This window comes from Athene cunicularia (genome assembly GCF_003259725.1).
Source record: "Athene cunicularia isolate RWA chromosome 20 unlocalized genomic scaffold, athCun1 chr20_part1, whole genome shotgun sequence".
Lineage (NCBI taxonomy): Eukaryota > Metazoa > Chordata > Aves > Strigiformes > Strigidae > Athene > Athene cunicularia.
This window is the reverse complement of record NW_020799125.1, coordinates 13,281,520-13,296,435: the sequence shown is the minus strand read 5'-3', so window position 1 is coordinate 13,296,435 and position 14,916 is coordinate 13,281,520. Positions and strand designations below refer to the sequence as shown.

Here is a 14,916-nt window from a genome sequence, read left to right as displayed (position 1 = left end):
TAGACCCAGCTGGATCTGGCCAAGCATCCCTCCCTTGCACCCACAGGACAGCCAACAAGGGATGCTCTCAGCCACAGCCCTGATATAATGTGGGAGAACATCCCTAGGTTCCCACAGCACAGGCAAGACAAGGGCAAACCTCCAATAACGCCCTAAAACGTGGCCTCAGAACCCTTCCAGCTGATCAGCTCAGGAGACATCCAGCATAGCTGAAATGACAAGGCAAGGAAGGGAGGGATAGGGATGGGCTGCTGAGAGCCACAAGATCTGGAAAGCATCACTTTGACTTAATGGACATTGATGTTTGAAAATTAAGTCAAGAGAGCTCTCTTATTTGCCGCAGGGCTGAGCATAAGCCAAACACGAGCAAGATTTAGAGGGGGAAGAGCTTTCCAGATGAGCAGAGTGCAATTTTGTCATAAGAACCAAAATAATGATAAAAATAACTATCAGGGGAGAATGAGAGCATTGAGTGTAGCATACAAATGTCAAACTCCTGATCCTCACAGAAGGGCCATAATAAAAGGGTTTAACCTATCATATCGATTAGTGGTATTACACCTCTTGAGCGAGAAGAAACTCATTCTTACAGACAGGCTAATTTCATAAATATGCTGCATTCAGAAGCTTCAGTAAGCTGATCGGTTTTAATGAAAGGGTTGAGATTTAAATATATGTCTGCAAAGGGATTAGAGTGAGTTGCAACAGGTGATGGCATCTCTGGGGATGAAGCCACATCGTCATAGTAACCCAACAGGCTGTCAGATGCTGGTGGTACCCGCAGAGGTGCAGAGAAGCCCACAGTGCTTCCCGGGACACCAGCAACCCCAGGGAGCTGTGAGGGATGGGCTGCCAGGGCCAGACCCCGCGGCCAGGTAGCCCTGGTGCAGCTGTGGGGCTCTTCAACCCACTCTGCTTTTTGGATGCCCTGTGCTGTAAAACACTCATCATGCACCAGCTGTACACAAGATGATGGAGGTGGCCTCGGGACCCCGGGAGGTGACATGCCACAGGGACCGTGCCTGGGGATGGAGGAGCTGCAGCCTCACAGGAGCATCCAAGGGGTTTCTGTGGTGGAGTTTAACAGGCGATGCAGGCAGGGTAGGTCCAAGGAAGAAAAGAGGAGAAAGAAGGGAGAAGCCCAAGCAGCTTAGCCCTGGCTGCGACCTTGGGAGAGACTGAAATGTCAAATGATGGTCTCAAAGCTTGCTTGTATGTGTGCAAACCTCAAGGACAAGTTTTGGGCTTTGGATTACTCTAAGTAATGTCACCCAAGGAGCAGGAGTATATCAAAGGATGCACCCCCCACTCCCTTGCAGTTGCATTGTCGAACTCCTTAGATAAGCCTCAACATAGGCATGGGCTGAGTGAAACCAACCGTTTATTAGTGGCTCCATCATGTAGCCATGTGTGGCTCTGTGTACACCAGACACCGTGCATGCATTGCTAATGGACTGGTAAGGGGCAGCAATTCTGCCCCAGAAGCTGGATGATTGCTCAAGAGGCATGAAGTCAGCAAAAACCTGTGGGACCAGAGGAAAAACAAAAGCTGGGCAGATATGTTAATCAGCTAATACCATGAACTTAAAAAGGCAACAGAAAACTTTGCTGTGAGTGTACCCACCATCAAAGAACTGAAGACTGAGGACCAACAGGACACTGCTGGGTCCATGGTGGTGACTATTCTTGACACTCTCTTCCAGATGTTTGCTTTATTTCTGTCTTTTCCTTCCATTCTGTCCCATCTCTACCACTCTTCACTTTTAATAATAAAAACTGGTTTGGGTGTATGGCATTTGACCTAATTTTTGTCTTAATCTTGCTCTTGGGATCATATTGAAACCTCCCCCGATCAGGACAGCCTCCAGGTCCAGGCTGCCCAGGGAACAGCAGTTCCTCAGTGCCAAAACACATGGTTGCAGTCCCCACCTCTGTCCAGAGCAAGTGAGACAGGGGCTCCCCGCTCCAGCTCCAGCTCCAGCCCAGCGTGTGTCTCACAGCACCCACACGGGCTGCTCCCGAGGGGCCCAGCCAGGTGGCACCCACCCATCCCACAGGTGAGCCCAGCAGTGAGACACGCACAGGAGTCCAGAGCTTGAGGGTCAGTTTAGGGTTGGGAAAATCGGGGGCAGAAGCAACTGGACAGTAACTCAAATCAGACAACACAGGGACAAAGACCGAGCCAGGGAACTGTGCCAAGTTGCTGTGAGAGCTGGCAGCAGGGTTTCTTTGGCAATGAAATAAGGTCAGCTGTCCCCCAGACCAGGAGTAAGTCCTGCGGGGGATCCAGCTCTATGGGCAGAGGTGAGATGCCTTGGGCAGGGGCAGCAGCCAGCATTTCAGACAGAGAAAAGGAAGTCCCCAGGGCTGCCATGAGCTCCCACTCCTATAAAAAATGTCACACCCTGTGTGTGCGCAGGGTGCAGCAGCTCCTGAAGAGCTGGAAAGACATTCCTGCTCCCTCCCTTCACTGCGCTGACAAATACGGCCGAGATGGCACCTCGGCCCCTTTGAAAAATGCCTCCTAACTCCCACATTCCACATTCACCTTCCTGAGCTGAGGACACAGGTTCTCCACGCCCGTTAGAGAGCAGTCACATCTCCATCCCTCCCTGAAGCAACCACACTAACGCACTGCCACCCCAAGGGTGCTCAGAGCAGGTTCAGCCTTGCTCACACTGTGGGAGTGAACTACAGCCCTGTGCAGGCACTTGACCACTGACCTCCACTGGCTGCCGAGTGTGGGCAGAGCCATGCTCTGGCACAGCTGCAGGAACAGCTCCCAGGCTCTCTTTCCCCAAGGGCCATAAGCCCCTTTTCTGCCACTGCGGCTGGCAGTGAGGCCACACCTGACCCCACAGGCAAGGACAGCAGCTGTGCAGAGCTGGGGACTTCCCCAAACACAGCTTTGCCATGCGACGCACTGTGCTTCATGCACGCTGGATGTGAAACGCTCGGACTGAAGCAGGTGGAGAAGACAAACAGCTCTTCCTTCCCGCAGCACTGAGCTATTCTCCCCACTGACACAAGGGAGGCCGTTTAGCCCCAAGCAGTAAGAGCAGACCTATGAACACAAGAACAGTTGTGGCATGTCCAGCAGCAAAGCCTTTGGCCACCAGCAGGTCCGTCAGGGACAGGCAGCCAGGGCACGACAGCCCCTCCTGGGGAGCAATTCCCTGCAGGCAAGGCAAGGACAAAGGGACGATGACTTTTTGTGGAGAAGTCACACCAGCCCCCCAAACGCTTCAAGTACCAAACAGTAGATCACACATTTTATCAAGTGCATTGCCCCACACCACAACCCCAGGTGGTTCCTGGTACGCTGCGTCCCCAAGTGCTCCTGCACAACTCCCCAAGCACCCCCACACGACTCCCCAGGTGTGTGTGTCCCCTGTCCTGTCCCCCCCCGCTGCTTTGCTCCTCCTGCACCCACACCCATGCACAAGGCCAAACGCTCTCAGGGAGCTCTTACTGCTCATGCCAGGGACATCCCACAAAGCCCCTCCCGAGAGCCCGTTACTAACATGTATTAATTAACAAGCAAATTTGCTTACAACTCATCAGTTAAGCAACTGGAGAGTCATTTGCCACCCCAGTGGCTAACGAAGCCCCTCTCATTTCCTGCCAATCTGACACCACGCAGAAGGTTCTCGCAGTTAAATGTCTGTATCTTAAAACAGTCCCAGAAAAAGCATCTGTTGGAGAGAAGACCAGGAAAGGTGCACGGAAAAGCCATTTATACGTCTGTAAAGATCCAACAACACTGAAGATGATTTCATAGAAAGCAATACTGGGCAGAGCTGTGGATTTCCATTATTGTTGGGAGAGAACAGCCCCCACCTGCTGCACAACACAAGTGCTCTCCAGCCCCAGGGTTTAAAACCGACAGCACTGAAAGCCAAGACACCTCTGCCACTCTCTGGCCCAGCTTTTCAAGTGCTCTTTGCGTGTTTGCCCTGTTCTAAAGGCCACAAAAGCAGGTACGTGGTGTGAGTGAAATCCTGAGCCTCTAAGCAGTCACCATGCAGCGATCTCTCTCCTGACTCCCCCAACCCAAACACACAGCATTAATACAAAATGTTTCCTTGTCACTCCTGGTGAAAGCGCTGTGCTTCCCTAGGGCCCAAGTACAAAGGCGATGTCCTGGTATCCCCACCTGCACAGCAGAGACAACAGCCATCCCTTCTGTAAGGGGCTGAAAGTGTTGAAAGGGTAAAGCAGCAACGAGGTCCATCAGCCCAGACTGTACTCTTGCCCCGCTTTAAATGTGTCAGTCCCATACACCCAGGTGACACTCAATGCTTCTCACCTTCCCTACAGGAAAAAACAAGCGTTAACCACAAACTGAAAATACCCAGATCCCAGTTTTCTGCTTGCCTCCTTTAACACCTAACAGCAGCTCTACAGGAAAACACTGATGCAGCTGCAAATTAAGCTGCCTGATGAGGGCAAGTTAATTGAGAATGTTCCCAGCAGGAACTAGACTGCCTTTCCTAGGATGGAGAAACCCTGGGCACTGAGTGTACAGCTGCAGAAAGCCTGCTGGCAGCTGATAGCTGCTTCCTTTTACATTGCATCTTGGTGCTCTTCACAGGTAAGTTCTGCCCACAGAATGAGTCTGAGCAAGGCAGAAAAATGTTTTAGCCTATGCATTTTAGCTATTCACTGATATTAAGCAATATATCAAGGAATTTAGCAATAGTGAAAGCAGAAAGGTGATCAGTCCTCAAACATATTCATAAATTGTAGGATTAAGAAACCATCCCACCATTTATTAAAATAAGAAAAGATAGGTTGTAAGAAAACAGATTGTCCTAGCTGTCTGGCTAAAAGTAAACAGGAATCATGTGCCACTCATTATTGCATTTTCTTCTTGCTGTGCAGACGAGGCTCTTCCTGTAGTTAAAGCAATTGGCTAAATGAACAGGAAAGAAAACATAACCCAGGAAACAGCCGGGTTGCCAGTTGGTGCCTCTGACACAGTTTCTGAGCTTCCACATCAGTAACCTTAAAAGCATTAATGGTGCTTATGGGATTTCTTCTCCCTCTCCCAGCTACACCTGAACACTTTTATTAAGACACTTCACTGCACTTGAGATGCTCACCATAACTCCTGTAATACCACTGCTTTAAAATACAGTACTTGTTAGCACAGTGCATAACAGATATAATTTCTATGACAAAAAAAATAAAGCCAAGGCTCCCAGCTCTGTTCCTAAACCTGTCACTTCCACTATGAATTCATCTTTGATTTCTCCTTAGTGTGGGGATTTTGACATGGTGCACCAGAATATTATTAACAATAAGAAAACAGCTATAGCAGCCCTCCAGCAATTTTGCTTAGCTAAGACTGTAGTTTTATACAACTAAGCTACAGCCATACAACCAAGTTCAGCTAGCTTTAGAGTTCATATCACTCATGCAGAAAGAGGCCAAACTGCATGTTGTTATAGCCAAATTAAACATCACAAAGAACCAACAACAGTAGCCATAGATGAAAATTAATCAAGATATTTAATACAGTGCAATCCATAGTAGTTTCTTAATTAAAATAATTGTGTGCATGTATCTGAATGGGTTATCAATTATCACAAAAAAGCAATAAACATTGTAGTGCTATGTAGAAAAATGTACAACTGAAATTTAAATCTTCCCTACTTCCAAGATAGCATTTGTCAATTGCAAATCATTATCACCAATTAAAATGGGAATAGTGACTACGTTGTTGCGGTGACAAACACAAGGCTGGCCACACATCAGTCAAGGGATATAAATATAACTTGCAAAGAACTAAAAACCTAAAGCATTCTTGCACCTAAACACAGTAAGAAGCCGATGGTGGCTTACGACTTTTCCTGGTTTTTAAATGCCTTACAAGACTTCTAGACACATTTAAACTGACTTAAATCACAGAGTGTTTTTCAGCTTATTTCAATTCAATATGGCCCAAACTTTGAAGATGAAGATCCAGCAGTGGCAGTAGCACAGTCCAAAAGCTGAATGTTTGATTTTGCAAATACCTTTTTACAGAAATTCAACCGTATAAACTGCAGGCAATTCCCCCTGCTCCCCTTTCTTTCCTCTGTGCAGACCATGCTATGCAGAAAACAGCAATGCAGTTCCCACTGCTTTGGGTTAAAATTAAAGATAAAGACATTTTGCTTATGCTTTCTCCTCAACACAACACATTTGCACCCAGAATAGGTAATCAAAGTCTTTTTCCAGCCAGGTACTGCTGTGGTTACATGGTTCCTGCCCAAGCTTCCAGCTCTTTCATGTCATCATCCTCTTCTTCCTCTTTCTTCTTGGCTGCAAAATATTAACAGAAGTCAAATGAGTAGGAATCCTGACAGAACTCTGTCTCGATTCTTTGCAGGAGAGAAGCCTCTGACCTAACTAAGAAACGAAGCACCAAATGGCAGTAGAGGAATAAAAATACACAAGCCCTTTCTGAAGTAAAAGATGCCTTTTGAAAAAGCCAGTATAGGCTAAACTTTCTGTCACTACCACTTTAAGTGGAAAAAGACAATAGCTCACATGCGAAGAATGCAAACATGCACGGAAGTTCAGACTTGTGGTCCAGTGGTGTCTGTTGTCTCCCATAACCACCAAGTTTTCAGAAGACCCCAAGCCTTCAGCTTCTGAGTCTCTCTCAGAGGGATAAAGTTTCTTGCAGAAATTTGTCTGACATCTCCAGTAGAAGAGATGTCTTTCTCCCATAAAAACGTAATTTCCTTATTCCGTCATTAAGTCCTCAAAGTATAACAAATGAGGCCACTGTGTTTCAGTCTAGCCAGATACCGAATTTGGAACCCCCCAACTCTTGTGCCAGTTCAAGCTCTCCAAGGGGCTGAAGAGCTAACTAGCTCTGCGTACGTGCTAGTTACCCCCTCCTCTTGCTGCGCTCACTAGTAGCTGGCTGGACATGCCTTGTTATCATTACTGGTCCTTCCAGGGGGCAAATGCTGCTATTTGTCATAACGTGACAAGTCCAGTTGCTGGAGATGAAAACCATTAACTCAGCAAAAAGGTTTTAACCCAGAAATTGCTGTAATAATTTTGGAAAATACAAAAAAAATATGTCATTTCCTCAGAGAGTGTTTTTGCTTCAAAGGGGGAAAAAAAGAGTCAAATAACTCATACTCAAAATGGTTTGTGTCATTCCAAAGGAAACATTTATGTAAGAGAGAATTGAGTCAGCTTTAAGTCAAACTCAAGAGCTATCATTTGTACAAGTCTAGAATTTGTTTTTCTATATTAAGCGCTTCTAGTCTCCATTAAACAAAAACAGCTTTTGCCCAAATGTCTTCTGACATCAACTCAGCTGACAGGCAACAGCAAAAAATTTCTCATTCAGACTGATTAAGTCAAAATCCAGACAGCTCCTGAGAACTGGAAAAGCAAGAAAGCTCATGATCATTTTCCATTCAATGAATAAAAAGGAGGTAATAGTCAGTTCCACCTCAGAAGACACATTACTTCTTTCCAGAAAACACATTAGGCATGTCCCTGAGTTGTTAGGTGTAGTCTCTTTGAGAATCCAACCCATGATGACCAGAAGTAAACTTTTAATCCCAGTGTATATTAAGTCAATTTTAAATGAAAACCAATTTACATTGAAAAAAAGAACAAACCAACCACACAAAATCCCCACCCACCACCACCCCAGAATCCCAAGGTTTCCCAAATGCTGGTCTTGGAGGCAGTTTTATTTAAGTAAAAAGTAGCAAGCCATTTAGAAACGTTAATGGAATTTTAATTTCCATCCAAAAGCAACTTAACATGAATCCTATAAAACACTGCTCTATACTCAGCCTTCACTACAAAAACATTCATAATTTTTATTATTTTAGGAAGTTCTATGTCTGCATAAGTCTTTTGCTGTATAGTTACTTAAGTATATGCACAATTACAGTGCCTCTTATTAATGCAGTCACTACTACCTAATATAATGCAAAAAGTGTATTAGTTTCGAGTCAGTATGTTTTAATGTCCATACCCAAATAGTATTTACCTCATTAAACTAGCTAGGAAATAAAATGGTAATGCACATGTTTATTTAATCTATTTCTCCTGCTGTCAGATCTGAATCTAGATAGTCTCTGATTTGAGATATTTTGATGTAACTCACTGCTCTCATCTCAACACTTGTCAGTAATTCTGTCTAGCAAAACACAACTAGAAAAACACAAAATCAATTATGTCAAAATAAAAGAATTATAATGCACAAGGAGCCAACTTCACAGTGTGCCACTTAAAGCAGAACCTTGTTGTTTGGCAGTGTCAGCTGCTTCCCAGGTCCTTTCAAGCCTGGCAAGGCAGCAAGATGATTGCAGATACACTGACCAACTGGGACTGTTTTCATCCACTAGTTTTTTGAACCTTTTTTTCCTCAGTAAGCACGTGAAATAGAGCTGAAAAATCTAAAATTTATTCATAATACATTAAGGCAAATTCAGCAAAATTGGCTAATAAAGTTTCATATTCCATTAATGCATGCCAGAGGTATTCCAACTCAACAGTATTTCATGAGGTATCACTTCTAGTTGATAGAAGAGCGATCAGTTCAGATTTAACAGCAGCTTTGAACTCTCTGTATAAATATGGATATTTCTTGTCCATTCTACATGTAAAATCATCACACTAACTAAAATTTCCTAGTGCTCTAAAACTGGAGTGACCCTAAGTCTGGTACTGTCTGGCTTGAGTACGTGCCAACCTCAGAGGAGGCACCAGCTGTCCCCAAAGAGGGGACTCATGATAGTTCTGCCCAAAAGCCAGGAAAGCAGGGATCGAATTAAAAAATAAAGCAGCAGCAAGGAAGCATGGTTCAGCATGGGAATCTGAACCAGCCTGGGACTAATTCTAAGAGCTAATTTACTCTCCACTCCCTTTTACAGCCTTGTATGTTTGTCAAGATTACTCTCCTGTTAGGCCAGCAGCAACTGGTAGAAGGCTTCCTCTCTCCACATATCCACTCTACCCTGAGCACCACCCATCCTGCACATAAACTGGTAGCACTAGAATAGACAGTAACAGTTCCCATGATAGCTATTAATTTTCATGGTTCTTATGAAAGGCAGGTTACCCCCACAGAGAAATGGCACTAGATGTAATTTGTGATTCATGAAGCAATTTCAAGCAAAATGTCTGTGTCACCTGCAGCTAGATCTCTCAAATCTGAGGAGCTGGCAGTTAAATAAGCATACTTTTTCTGAATGTTTCTGGTAAAGATCCATACATACCTGGCTTTGATGGTATTGATATTGAGGGCACATTTGGTAGTGGTACTGTCTCGGGACCACTTATTTCCAGCAAGTTTTTGTCTAGTTCTTCTTGTTCTAGTTCCTCTAGTTCTGCCATGAGTTCATCCTAGGTTTTTAAAGAAGGAAGGGAAAAAAAAAAGGAATAAACTTTAAGTCATATTTATTAGCAAGCAGATTTAGCTGGTCATATTATTAAAGAAAATAGTTTAAACACACATGATCAGAGCAAACTGAGAAGATCAGGAGTGTAATTCTTCATCTGAATTCCTGTACATGATCTCTTGGAAGCTGGGGAGAGGAAAGCAGGGAAGAGAAGAAATCTGAGTCCAAACATCTCAGATCAGGGCATCTAAACCATTCTCAGCATAAAGTCAGGATCACAGCTGCTGTATGCACTGATAGGAACAGCTAGAAACAAGTTCTAGGGGAGATTTTATATCCTAGTACTATGCCTAGACACAGGCAATATGCAGATTTTAGAAGAAAGATCTCCTATTAGTCACCATCCCAGGAGGTATTTAAAAGAAGTGTAGATGTGGTACTTAAGGACATGGTTTACTTGTGGACTTGGCAGTGTTAGGTTAACAGTTAGACTCAATGATCTTATGGGTCTTTTCCAGCCTAAATGATTCTAGGATATAAACAGAAGCAAATTTAAAACATACCTCATCAAATTCTTCCCCAAATCCTACTGGCTTTGAGATGGCTGTTGAAATCTCATCTGCCAGCTCTTGCTGTTCTGCAATGTCTTGCATTAATTCGTCTACTTTATCAATATCCCTGTAAAAGAAAGGAAGAAGTTCAATACAATCAGGCACTTTCCTAATCAACACTTAAGACTGTATTTCTTGGGTTCTGTAGAAATGCCACACCATAGTGACATTTAAGAGGTTATTCCCCAAAATATACTTTGCATGCAAGTCTGAATTTTATCCCCCTGGTCTCAACAAAACGGTGTGTGTATTTTTTACTTCCCTAAAAGCTTAGCTCACAGCAGTTACATGCAGAGACTTCATATGAGAAAGTTTTGTTCTGCATTACTAGTATTAATAAAAATTTGCTCTGTTCCCTGATCCAGCAATATTATATCTACAATATTTGCTTTTGGGGCAAGTAAAACATTCCCATAACACAATTTACCTTTAATTACTGCTACATACACAAACTCCACGGCACAGAAAGAAGTTTAAGTCTCCCCTGGTGGCTTAAAATTCTTGCTGCTACTAGAATCTGTAACTGGTGCATCCTCCCATGTGCTTTAGACTACACTGTTGTGTGCCTTCTGTTGGACAAAGGCAGCAGGTTTGTGCCTTATAAAATGGTGGCAAACTGAGAAAGCATTGATACATATTTTGTTCAATATGGAAGTATATCTAGTATTTTAATTTAAATTAGAGACTTTTAAAAGACGATTTTGCTACTCTAGCTCTACCTTTGGTTATTAAACAACTGGCATTTAGCAGATCAAACAAATGATAAACTAAAGGTCCTACAGAAAGAGGCAGAAGGGAATAACTTACATATTGTCATGCGCAGCTTTCATAGCTTTAGCAGCAAAACCCATATTCTTCAGCACTTCAGTGTTAGTGTTGGCATTCTCAAGGGCTTCCCTCTGAAATTCAATTGTTGATAACGTGCCATCTATCTGTGCAAGCTGCTTCTCATACCTCTTCTTACGCTTTAGGGCCTGAAGAGCAGCTGAACAACAAAGAAAAGAGTAGGATTTGTGAGATTTATTCCCAAAACAGCCATTCATATTTTATACCAAATGCCACTCAGCACAGAGAAATATTTAGCATGTTCTATTGTTTGTTGTCCACTTTTCTTCCTAGATAAAGTTGCCTAACACTTGTGTTTGCCCCATTCAACAAAACTGGTTAAAGGTGGCCAGATGCCAACTGTCCGTTGCCCGTCACACAAAGGATGCAAATCGAAAGCAACTCAGGGACTGGTAGTCCAGTCACTTGTAACACACCACAGACCAGAGACTATGCTACAAACAGCAGGCTTCAATATACAAGCTTAAAAACATCTTTGTTCACCAACACCTCAAATACATCAAGGCACAGCTGTCTGTGCAGCCCCTGTCAGATGAGGTTACAATGCTGTGGCAGGTCCCCACCAGCCAGCTGAACTCCTGTGCAGCGGCTGGGAGAAGCAGTTCATTCAAATACAAAGCAAGACAAATGTTTCTTCAGCTTTGCTACTTAATGCTGTGTAACACACATATTTGTAAATAACTAGAAATATTTGTATATAAACAAACTGTGTGCATGTTTCCTATTACTCCTACCACAAGGTACTGTCCATACAACAGTCTCTACTGATAGAAATGAAAAAAGAGCTATGATCGCTTAGATTGGTTTGAGCAATTTACTGCTCGTAAGCACTTGTACAGTGCCTGCTCTTGCCAAAGGAGCCCACCCATGACAGCACCAACATAGTCCCACACCCACGGGGATGGCAGGAGGACTGGTCCAACTCGCCGCACAGCCAGGCTTCTCCAGCTCCTTCGGCAGCGCCCAGCATCCCCCACCCGTACAGGTATGCAGCCAGCTGGTCAACAGCTGCCTCCTCCCGAGACACCCTGACAGACTACGCGTGCACACCCGTGCCCGAAACACTGACAGTGAACACAAACTAGATTTACATATAATCTTGCCCATCTGTGGCTAAAAGTTCTGGCAGGAGCTGCGGCATGGGCAAGACTGGTACACCAAGCCCTGAGCAGTGCCAGCTGACAAACAAACACAAGGGATCACATGGAGTAAGGCACGAGCACAGCTTCCCTTCGTGGCATTTCTACACCTCCTCCTGACACAAACACACCTGTTCACTGCACAGCAGTCTTGGTCATATAATACACCAGCTTGGACACAAGCTTCTGTCTTACCAGCCTTACTCTTGGTTTCTGAACTCAGCCACATGCACAGTTCATTTCTTCAGTGCTCTCATCTCTGTGAGCCTCACAGCAGAAAACAGTTAACAAGACACAGGATTAGCTCTGCTACATACAAATCAACATCCTGGTCCTCGCCACAGCTCAGTCACATGCACCAGGAATAGTGGCAAATAAAGGCTTTAAATCTCTAAAAGACATTATTTCAAACCTTCGCAGATTTTTTTAGAGGGGAGTAGGAAACCCTGACAGCAGTCGGCTTCCCTTATCTCCCCTACTAGAGGGATGATAACTTTGTGACATGATAAGTATGTTCCTGCAAGACACACAAAGTAGCTCCTCTCCTAAAAGCAGATTAAGGCTGCAGGCACTCTGCGTATTTTGTCAGATGTCATCTTGAGAAGCTTTACAGTCCTTCAAGATAACATCCTGGCATCCAGAAGCCCTACATATACCTTCATTTCTACAACTGGTTATGAATATGCTGTATTTGATTACTTTCAAATTACATTAATGCATTACAGAATTAAAAAGTACTTTGGAAGGTACAGCTAACATTGCCAACCATGCAAAGTAGCTCAGGTTGATTTGTAATGCAGTGCTGGGTCCAGCTCTGGGGCCCCAAACATAAGGACACAGACCTGCTCGAGTGGGTCCAGTGGAGGCCACAAAGATGCTCAGGGGGCTGGAGCACCCCCTGTGAGGACAGGCTGAGAGAGTTGGGCTGTTCAGCCTCGAGAAGAGAATGTGCCGGGGAGACCTTAAAGTGGCCTTCCAGTACTTAGAGAGGCTACAGGAAAGGTGGGGAGGGACTCCTGATCAGAGGCTGTAGGGATCAGACAAGGGGTAACAGTTTTAAACTGAAAGAGGGGAGATTTAGATTAGGTATCAGGAAGAAATTCTTCACTTGGACTGGCGAGGCCCTTTCACAGATTGTCCAGAGAAGCTGTGGCTGCCCCCTCCCTGGAAGGGTTCAAGGCCAGGTTGGACGGGGCTCTGGGCAACCTGGGCTGGGGGAAGGTGTCCCTGCCCATGGCAGGGCGGGTGGAACTGGATGATCTTTAAGGTCCCTTCCAGCCCAAACCACTCTGATATGATACAATTTAGTAGAAGTGATCAAAACCACAAAAGCACAGTCACCTCAACTGTTCCAAAAGAAGCCAAAGACACAAAACAAGCCCCTCCACTGACTTTAACTCCAACAACCAGTGAACTCCCCCCTGTTTTGGGGATATCCAACACCCATTCTCCTTTAACAGGAGTGGGAACAGGACTGGGTTTTCAAGTAACACAAAGGACAATGCCTGCTCTGCGGAATCAAGCACAAGTATCATCTAAAACATTCCAGCTTTATGCCAGATCATAAAGTGATGAGCAATAAATTACTGGTATATTTAGTCTGGTTAATTTTGTGTTAATGGTTTAATTGAGGATGCATAAAGTTTTCTTACTCAGAAGGATAAAACTGTTAATAGTCTGTGTTTGTATAGTGACAGATGCTGGGGAAGTGTCAGACAGTGATAAGACAATCTTTATTGAGGATTTTGTGCATCATGGAGAATTACTGGCAAAACCAGAGATTTTATAACCATTATACAAAGCCAAGTAAAGCACTACAGTCTATGTACAGTTCCCACTGTAACTTTCTCTGACAATAGCTACAGGTTATCTATATTTCATGCTTATGTAGTTTTAAAACAAGCTGCTCAGACACCAAACATTGCAAGCATCATTGTAAAAGAGCTTGTGATCAGGAGTTTTTATTGGGACTGTTGGGTAATCCTATCCCTCCCATTTCCATGCATGCCAGTTCAGTGTTCCAGAACTGCACGCCCCAGCCTTCATTGTCCTGTAAATCCCTTCCTCGATTGATTTCTCATTTGTATATACAGATCAAGGCTCCTACTTTTACAACAGTGTGGTACAAAATCTTCTACCTCGCAGAATGAAGCCGGGATCCCCCCACAGGATCCGGAGGATGGCACTCATCTCCCACCTGCATGCAGGCTGCAGCACTGCTACATGCCAAGTGCCTGCTGAACCTCCTCCAGCTCCTGCTGGTCTCTTAGCCAAGCACCCACCATGCTCAGATCTGCTATAGTCAAAAGCCTGGCACACAGACCCCTGCCTAGGAACAGGAATACAAACATGCTCATTTTCAAAATTGCCTTGTCTCAGGTGAAAACTTAAAAAATGGATTTGTGGCTTTTCTAACTCCTTCAGACCAAGAGTGACCAAGGAAGATATCTGTATTTTCTCCTCCTCTCCATAAGGCCAATGCAAGGACTAACCTGCCCATGGCCACAGTGCCCATCTGTACCTACTTAAGGACTATCTGGTAGCAAGGCTGGTAACTGGTAACAGGCTTGGGGAGGAGTGGCTGGAGAGCTGCCAGTCAGAGAGGGACCTGGAGATGTTGATTGACAGCTGGCTGAACAGGAGCCAGCAGTGTGCCCAGGGGGCCAAGAAGGCCAATGGCATCCTGGCTTGCGTCAGCAATAGTGTGGCCAGCAGGGACAGGGAAGGGATCTGAGCCCTGTGCTCGGCACTGGTGAGGCCGCCCCTCAATGAGTGGGTTCAGTTTTGGGCCCTTCACCCCAAAAAGGCCATTGAATGACTCGAGCGTGTCCAGAGAAGGGCAACAGAGCTGGTGCAGGGTCTGGAGCACAGGTCTGATGGGGAGCGGCTGAGGGAACTGGGGAGGTTTAGTCTGGAGAAGAGGAGGCTGAGTGGAGCCCTCATCACCCTCTA

The 14,916-nt window shown here is 44.9% G+C and overlaps 1 protein-coding gene across 1 annotated transcript; it reads right to left on the bottom strand.

Annotated features, from left to right (window-relative positions):
• Window positions 1-5,495: 5,495 nt before the first annotated feature.
• CHMP4B (charged multivesicular body protein 4B) lies at window positions 5,496-11,037 on the bottom strand. The gene is made up of 4 exons (XM_026862229.1): window positions 10,787-11,037; window positions 9,932-10,046; window positions 9,246-9,372; window positions 5,496-6,309 (listed from the first exon to the last, which is right to left on the bottom strand). Exons 1-4 carry the CDS (start codon window positions 11,020-11,022, stop codon window positions 6,242-6,244), a joined length of 546 nt encoding a protein of 181 aa, XP_026718030.1. The 5' UTR covers window positions 11,023-11,037; the 3' UTR covers window positions 5,496-6,241.
• Window positions 11,038-14,916: the final 3,879 nt, after the last annotated feature.